Below are 10,000 nucleotides of genomic sequence, written 5' to 3' on the forward strand. Positions count from 1 at the left end.
AGTAAATGACCTTCTACTGACCTCTGATCAGGGTTGTGTCTCGCTGCCTGTGTTACTCGACCTTAGTGCAGCTTTTAATGTCATAGTCTTAAAGAAAATTGAAGTAAATCTTCTTCTGACTGCTCCCATTAGGGCTCACCACAGTGGATCATCCATCTCCATTATGGAAATGTGGTTTATGATTCGCATATTTGATTTGGCGCAGGTTTTACACCGGATGAACTTCCTGACGCAACCCTGACATTTTATCTGGACTTGGGACTCCCTCTCAACCTGGACTGGCTCGTCTGGTCTTCTGATACTTAGTGCTGATGAGCGGTTTACATCTTCTGCTATGGCCTCTATATTTCAGTTCTCAAAGTCTTTTTCAAACGGTGGATTGTGAGACCTTCACCCTGCCCTGTGGAGGTTGTTGGTGATGTCACTAGCCATTGTTTTTTGGGTTTTTCTTCACAGCTCTCTCAATGTTTCTGTCATCAGCTGCTGTTGCTGGTTGTTAGTACACCAGCGCTGTACTATTTTGCTGTATTGTCTATACACAGTGCTTGTGCAATGGCTCAGATGGATTTTCCCGCCGGCCTTTACAGGCTTCATATCTTACCTCTGGGTACAATAATTCATCAGAATGGTGTTAGCTTGCATTGCTATGTCGATGACACAGCTATATGTTTCAGCAAAATCAGTGTTCAGTTTTCCTTTCAGAAAAATGTAAAAGAATGAAAGAAAAAGGTGAAAAGAAAGAATGATAGAGACAGGAAGCTGAAGTGAAGCTGCAGAATAACAGCAGTGGTTTATTTCCGCACGCACTGGGTGCTGTGTGTGATCTTACCTGTATTTCATTGGCTAAGGCCATGTCAATCATTTGGCTGAATGAATCACTGACATCTGTGAGAATCTCGTGAATGGCCTCCTTCATGGATTTGAGGAAATATTCATCATCTGTGTGGAGACACCTGAAGAACACATACATACAGTCTGTTCTCACATAGTGTTATTGAAGTTCTCTGAAGATCCAGTTATTCTGTAACCCTGAGTGTGTACTGTGTGTGATGTCAGACTGACGCAGTTGTTATGGGTTCCTCACCTCTCAGTGATGACAGTGAGCTCCATACACTTCTCCAGCAGAGTGGCCTCATACTGCAGCGGAGACACACGACACAGAGAACATTTAGAGAATGTTTACACACATCCAGCTGTACCACTTCCTCCTTCCTGATCTTCTGCAGGTGCGTGTGTTAAAGATGGTGTTCTAGATTCCTGATCTTCTGCATGTGTGTGTGTTAAAGATGATGTTCTAGATTCCTGATCTTCTGCATGTGTGTGTGTTAAAGATGATGTTCTAGATTCCTGATCTTCTGCATGTGTGTGTGTTAAAGATGATGTTCTAGATTCCTGATCTTCTGCAGGTGCGTGTGTTAAAGATGATGTTCTAGATTCCTGATCTTCTGCATGTGTGTGTGTTAAAGATGATGTTCTAGATTCCTGATCTTCTGCATGTGTGTGTTAAAGATGGTGTTCTAGACTCCTGATCTTCTGCATGTGTTAAAGGCGGTGTTCTAGATTCCTGACCTTCTGCATGTGTGTGTTGTTGGTTCTGTGCGCACTGCACTCGTGCACCAGTGAGCGGACGTGGCAGTTGGCTCTGACAGCAGTTCCATGTACACGCTGCCATCTTCCTTTCTCTAGACGCTGGAACATCTTGCCCAACTCAGTGCTAACAACCAGTGCCCTCTTCAGGAGAGTCTGTAGGTTGTCTCGTGTCACATGATCACTGGCCACACCCACCCCGGGGATGATGAGCTCGCTTGCAGTGTCCTCGTCCACACCCAGTGGCTTGGACTGCAGCACACACATACACTCCACCTCGGTCATGTGACGCAGATCCTCCATCCAACGCTGCACTGAGTCCACCTGGATTACATGCATCCTGAAACACACACACACACACACACACACACACACACACACACATTAACTCTTTACCAGGCACATAATGAGATACTTTAAAATATTTTTGTTAATTCTTACAAACACACACTATAAATTCACTACATGGATACATGTGCAAACATATAAATGTGTAAGTGTATGTGTATAAATATAATTGTGCGTTGTCTATAATGCTTGTGTGGGGTCACATGACCTCAGGGGCGGAGCTAAGCTAAGTAAACACACGTATTAGAGTTTTAAAGGCAGAGTGCTGAGGTGTGGATCGATAAGCTGTGTGAAGGTCAGTCAGGAGTCACACACAGCTTATTGATCAGGTCTGAGTTTAACTCTCTAACACACACACACACACACACACACTGCTATAGAGAGATTTCTCTGTAATACTGAGACTTAATGAAGTGGATTTAAAGAGGATTCTCCATCAAAATCTCTCTCAGGCCTCAAACACTCCAGCAATAAGACCAATTTCCTCCACACGCTCTCAAAACCCACATTTTGAGAGCAGGAAATTGCACACACATGACCATATAAGGACAATTTTCCACAACTGACTCAGAGATGGTTTTTGTTCTTGTCAATGCATCACATCTCCAAGCGAGAAGTTCAAATAAAGCACACACAAACACACACAAACACACACAATGATTTAGAAATGCTGTTTGTATGAAGCTTTTACGCTGGTTAAAACGTTATACACTGATCAGCCGTAACATTAAAAGCACTGGCAGGTGACGTGAATAATGCTGATTATCTCATTACTTTGTCACCTGTAAAGGGGGGGGGATATATTTATTAGGCAGCAGGTGAACGGTCAGTTCTGGAAGGTGATGTGTTGGAAGAAGGAAAAATGGGCAAGCGTAAGGATCTGAGTGACTCTGACAAGGGAGAAATTGTGATGTCTAGACGTCTGGGTCAGAGCTTCTCCAAAACAGCAGGTGTTGTGGGGTGTTCCCGGTATGTAGGGGTTAGTACCTACCAAAAGTGGTCCAAGGAAGGAGAACCGGTGACCCGGAGACAGGGTCATGAGCTCCCGAGGCTCACTGATGTGTGTGAGTAGAGAAGGCTACTTCGTCTGGTCCGATCCCACAGAAGATCTACTGCAGCACAAACTGCTGAAAAAGTTCATGCTGGATCTGATAGAAAGGAGTCAGAACACACAGAGCATCACAGCTTGCTTGCATATGGAGCTGCGTAGCTGCAGAGCGGTCAGAGTGTCCATGCTGACCCCCTGTACACCACCGTAATCTCCTACAATGGGCACGTGATCATCAGAACTGGACCATGCCTCACTGCAAAAACTGTTCAGGAACGGTTTGAGGAACATAAAGAGTTCAAGATGTTGACTCGGCCTCCAAATTCCTCAGATCTCAATCCGATTGAGCATCTGTGAGATGTTCTGGACAAACAAGTCCGATCCATGGAGGCCCCACCTCACGACTCATGCTGCTAACGTCTTGGTGCCACATACCACAGCACACCTTCAGAGGTCTTGTGGAGTCCACGCCTCCACGGGTCTGAGATGTTTTGGTGGCACAAGGGGAAATCACACAATATTAGGCAGGTGGTTTTAATGTTATGGCTGATCGCTGTGTGTGTGTTAGCTATATTAGCCTCGTAGCCAAACATCTGATTAATGTCTCATTACTGAGTGATTAGATAAAAATTACATCACAATATATTTTAATCTCTTTAAAGACCAGACAGTGTATAGAAGGCTATTTTGCTTATTTTGGTTTGTGGATGTTTATGTGTTGGTGGTGGGTTCATGATTCCAGTTACACTAATAATCTGATTTTAAAGTGAGATCACATTAAATTAAAACAAATATATTTTAGATGTAATGCTGCTTTACTGAGCGGGTTTAGAGGCAGATTTACAGGTCTCAACAGTGGTGATTTAATTTAGTTTATTTTGTGATAAATATATGAATCTGCTGAGTTGTAAACATGAACATGAACACACACATCCCTCGTGTTATTTAGTGATAATTATACTTTAATATAATGAAGAAAAAAGGAAAACATTTCCATCTCATGTGAAGAGAAGGACTTTCCCATGATGTTAATGATTATTACGGTATAAAACACACAACTGTGACAGATGCAGGCGTAAAAAGACGTCAGTGGTGTTGTGGGGAAATTCTTCTTGTGTTGGTGTTTGAGTTTTACGGCATCGGGAGTGTGAATGATGTGCGTTAGTGTGTCCAGGGATGTAGAGCAACTCGCACACACACACACAGAGCTGACTTGCGAGGGGATAGATGACGGTATACTGCATTACTGACACTGATACAGGACGACATACGAGGGAGAAAAAACTGTATAAAAATAAACGGATCTGATCTCTCTGTCCCTCTTTATCTTATTCCAACAGTCCAGAAGTTTAACAGGATTTATTCTACTCTGTGGAGCTGAAGCAGTGAGAAACCTGAGAGCTGAGAGAGGTGATGAATCTAACTTTACAATTAAATTCCAATTAAAAAGACATTTTATCAGACATGAAACTCGAGGCTTTAGAAAACACCGACACACAAGCAAAAAGCCCATCTAAATAAAATAAACAATAAATAATGTACATTAATTTATAGAATATACAAAACGAGCAGGAGAAGGTGTTAAAGAGACCCTGAGATAAACAAAACTTCAATGTTTAATGCCTTCCTATAAAAGTACATTTTCAGATTAGTTTTAAAAGCATATTATATTTTTATCTTATATTATATATATATATATATATATATATATATATATATATATATATATATATATGTAAACAGCTATGCTACAACACACACGCATACACGCACACACACACACACACACACACACACACACACACACACACACACACACACCTCGGAACACTGATGCTGTTTGGCTCAAGTGGACTCCAATTAGCCGAGTTGCCATGTTAATAATCATCAGGGGTGAAAGATCAGAAGCACTCACACATACACACACACACACACACACACACGCAGAGCGAGCTGCAGGTCACATCAGTGTAATCAGGGTTTCGGCCGGAGCGGGAAACAGCACTGAACCTTAATTCATCTGTTTCTGCTCTATTTTTCTCTCACGACTCATTTGTGTACCGAAAAAAACTAAATCCATCTGACGGTGATGAAAACACCACAGATTTGTTCCATTAAGCAAAAAAAGGTAGATTTGTTGTAATGGCAGTGATTCAGTGGTGACGAGTGAGATACGTAAATGACAGAATGAGAGAGAGAGAGAGATCTGAGATTAAAAAAAAACATGAATATAAATCTATATCCAAATATATTAACTTTATATCACATGTATGTTACATTCCCTTACAGCGCGCTGAAAATATCTCTCTCCTAAATATTAACATTATATAGAGAATCAGTTACACATGAGTCAGCTCTATAATTATTGGCACCCCTGGTAAAGACGAGTAAAAACATTTACAGCATTTGGTAGACGCCCTTATCCAGAGCGACTTATCTCGTTTATCTCATTTAAACATCTCAGCAGTTGAGGGTTAAGGGCTTCGCTCAGGGGCCCAGGACGGGCATGTGGGATATGAACTCATGACCTTCCGATCAGCAGTCAGTCAACGTCTTAACCACTGAGCTGAAAATACTAACGAAATAGTTATTTGTAAACATTTTAAAGATTAAGTTAATTACAGATATAATGACAATTTATAACCATTTTACCCATCTTTACTCAGAGTGCCATTACTTATGGAGCAGACTGTATTTAGCAATAAAGAACACACTGGTTTGTTTTTGTAAAATGAAAATCGGATTTGTCTTTAAGAGTAACAATAAACGGTTAAACACTACTCCCGTGGATCTGCTCGAACCGTGTAACAGTCAGTTACAGTCTCTTCGGTTTTAATGTGATTTATGAGTTTATTAAAACACTCCTGTAGTCAAACACAAATAAATAAATAAATAAATAAATAATAGAAAAAGCTTTTAATTCTCAAATTCTAATTTGATAATCTTATACTTTGTTCTCTTATGGAAATATTTATTTAACTTTCCCCGTGTGCTTAATAAATAACCCCTGTGTTGTGTATTAGATTACTCCTCGTCATGCTGATGCTCAAATCCTGCAAACAAAATCTTTCCATTTTAACTTCTCTAACAATAGCGAGAGGAAGCGGCGCGGAGATGAATGGGATAATCAGCATAATGGCTTTGTTTTACAGGACGAGCCGAAATCGCTGCTCTTCAGCCCAGGAAATGACAAATATTTACGCAGCGGCGTGGCGAGGATGTCAGCACGCACACGCCCTTTATTCTGCTCATGTTTACACAGAACCCCAGTGAGATCAGGTCACGAGTGTGTTCCTCTCATCAACCACCGAAACACCACGGCACATCACGCTAAAGTCACAACCGCAACCGGAGATGAACTTTATTTTAATGAGTTTTAATATTTTTAATATAGAGGAACATTCCTCAGACTCTCACATTCAGTAAATATTCAGTTTTTTATCTTTTGAAGGTTTACAATCGGCACATTCTTTTATCCACACACTAAAACATTTCAGACGATTAAACAAAAGTTCACCTGCTGCACTAAAACCATCGAAGAGCTCGTCTTTACAAGTCGAGACAACCGATTCACTTAAGTTTAATTTTTGAAAATGTATAAACTTTAGTTCAGTATCCAAAACTTGTGATGATAATATTGGAGTTAAGTTATAATATAAATAAATATATAATATAAATATATAATATATAAATTACATGTAACTTTTCAGTTATTTGCATGTTTGTGAATAATAAATGAATCTTCTATGAACTTGTGCTTTATTTGTTAATTTATTCGTTATATCATTTATTTTCTCATTTTAAATACTGAAGCACATTTTATTATTCTTAAACTTTCACTTAAATTTCACTTTTCTGTACCGTTTCCATAGTGACGTTAACTTTAACATGCATTACAGGTAAGAAACAGTGGAGTTCACCTGCAGCATTAACTCCTTATGAACTCTTTATTACGCGAGTTAAAGGTGAAAACAAGTTTCTATCTTTATTAAAGTTTAAGATGACTGAAGATAATTTAATGTTAATCTTCATGTGGTTTATAATAAATGTTAACACTTTACAGTAGCAGCAGAAGAATAATCATGCACTAATCCCTGAATTAATACTTACTTAAATATGAATTAATGATGAGTTAAGACATGTACTAATCACGACCCAATGTAGAACAGACCTTAACTACCACGTGAATCTTGTGAATTTATGCGTGAATAACGACCATCTCACGTTACTACATGTTTATTAGTTAATGTATTAATCAAACATGCTCTATAAGAAAGAATATGAATTAAATGTGCATAATTTCCAATTGTTTATATAATATGCCATCTGCGACTGCTTACACAAACATCACTGGATGGCGCTGGATTACTTTCATACTTTACATAGCCCACATGACCACGCCCCTCAGTCACACCCATCACCTGACCTAACCTGAACACACCTGTATTCAGAACAGAGAATAAACCGAGCTGTATATTCACTCGGCCATGACGCTGAGGAACTGATCCTGTTTCTGTCTCCGGAACGTTCTGATTCCATGAAGTCAACAAACTCAACGTCAAGAACACCTTTATTATTTATTATTTATTATTTATTATTTATTATTTATATTATTCTGTGTATTCTGTGTATCCTCGTGTGGGAGGAAATAACAGCGCTTGTTTTATAAAGTGTTTGAGACAGAAGGTGCTCTCAGGGGTGTGATGGAGCGTCCTGTTACACTTCTATTATTCACACACATACACACACACACACACAACACACACACACACACACACACACACACACACACACTGCACATGATTGGTGCAGGTGTGAAGACATTACAGAGTTAATTCAGCTGTGAGGATTTTGCGGTGTTGCTGCCGGGGAGCAGGGGATTGTGGGTAATGGTGGAGTGTTAGCGCAGTGGGAGTGTAAACACTGCAGGATAATGTGCAGAGGAGAATTGGGAGCTCAGTGAAGATAAACAGATGAACACCTGTTGAAAGTGGAGCATGACGTGAGCTAACTGAGCGAGGAGCGCTAATCAGAGACAGCCGTAACGCTCCACAACACACACACACACACACACACACACACCACTGTGTCACAGAGAGTCTGAGCAAATGCACAACAAAACACACACACCTAAGCAAAATGAGGACATCTGAACACACAACAGAACACACATCACGGCTAATTATCGTTAAACCTCCACCTGTTGAGCAGCTTGTTGAGAGGATTTAAACACCGCCCACATCACCACCTCACACCACCTCACACCATCTCACACCACATTACACCACCTCACACCACATCACACCATCTCACACTATCTCACACCATCTCACACCACCTCACACCATCTCACACCACCTCACACCATCTCACACCATCTCACACCACATCACACCACCTCACACCACCTCACACCACCTCACACCACATCACACCATCTCACACTATCTCACACCATCTCACACCACCTCACACCATCTCACACCACCTCACACCATCTCACACCACATCACACCACCTCACACCACCTCACACCACCTCACACCACATTACACCACCTCACACCACCTCACACCATCTCACACCACCTCACACCATCTCACACCATCTCACACCACATTACACCACCTCACACCACCTCACACCACATTACACCACCTCACACCACCTCACACCATCTCACACCACATTACACCACCTCACACCACCTCACACCACCTCACACCATCTCACACCACCTCACACCATCTCACACCACATTACACCACCTCACACCACATCACACCACCTCACACCACCTCACACCATCTCACACCACATTACACCACCTCACACCACCTCACACCATCTCACACCACCTCACACCACCTCACACCATCTCACACCACATTACACCACCTCACACCACCTCACACCATCTCACACCACCTCACACCATCTCACACCACATTACACCACCTCACACCACCTCACACCATCTCACACCATCTCACACCATCTCACACCACATTACACCACCTCACACCACATCACACCACCTCACACCACCTCACCCCATCTCACACCACCTCACACCATCTCACACCATCTCACACCACCTCACACCATCTCACACCATCTCACACCACATTACACCACCTCACACCACCTCACACCATCTCACACCATCTCACACCACATTACACCATCTCACACCATCTCACACCACCTCACACCACCTCACACCATCTCACACCATCTCACACCACATTACACCATCTCACACCACCTCACACCATCACACACCATCTCACACCATCTCACACCACATTACACCACCTCACACCATCTCACACCATCTCACACCATCTCACACCACATTACACCACCTCACACCATCTCACACCATCTCACACCACATTACACCACCTCACACCATCTCACACCATCTCACACAACCTCACACCACCTCACACCATCTCAGACCATCTCACACCACATTACACCACCTCACACCATCTCACACCATCTCACACCATCTCACACCACATTACACCATCTCACACCATCTCACACCACATTACACCACCTCATACCATCTCACACCACATTACACCACCTCACACCATGTCACACCATCTCACACCACATTACACCACCTCACACCATCTCACACAACCTCACACCACCTCACACCATCTCAGACCATCTCACACCACATTACACCACCTCACACCATCTCACACCATCTCACACCATCTCACACCATCTCACACCACATTACACCATCTCACACCATCTCACACCACATTACACCACCTCACACCATCTCACACCATCTCACACAACCTCACACCACCTCACACCATCTCAGACCATCTCACACCACATTACACCACCTCACACCATCTCACACTATCTCACACCATCTCACACCATCTCACACCACATTACACCATCTCACACCATCTCACACCACATTACACCACCTCACACCATCTCACACCACATTACACCACCTCACACCATCTCACACCA

The 10,000-nt window shown here is 42.2% G+C and overlaps 1 protein-coding gene across 1 annotated transcript in view; it reads right to left on the reverse strand.

Moving 5' to 3' along the window:
- LOC128611342 (protein inscuteable homolog) overlaps positions 1–10,000 on the reverse strand; it is a 38,744-nt gene that overhangs the window by 7,671 nt on the left and 21,073 nt on the right. The window contains exons 3-5 of the mRNA XM_053630752.1: positions 1,570–1,927; positions 1,085–1,137; positions 830–953 (exon numbers count right to left, since the gene is read on the reverse strand). Coding sequence (XP_053486727.1) covers positions 830–953; positions 1,085–1,137; positions 1,570–1,927 — 535 coding nt within the window. The remainder of the gene's footprint in view (positions 1–829; positions 954–1,084; positions 1,138–1,569; positions 1,928–10,000) is intronic.

Source organism: Ictalurus furcatus, chromosome 8 (genome assembly GCF_023375685.1).
Source record: "Ictalurus furcatus strain D&B chromosome 8, Billie_1.0, whole genome shotgun sequence".
Lineage (NCBI taxonomy): Eukaryota > Metazoa > Chordata > Actinopteri > Siluriformes > Ictaluridae > Ictalurus > Ictalurus furcatus.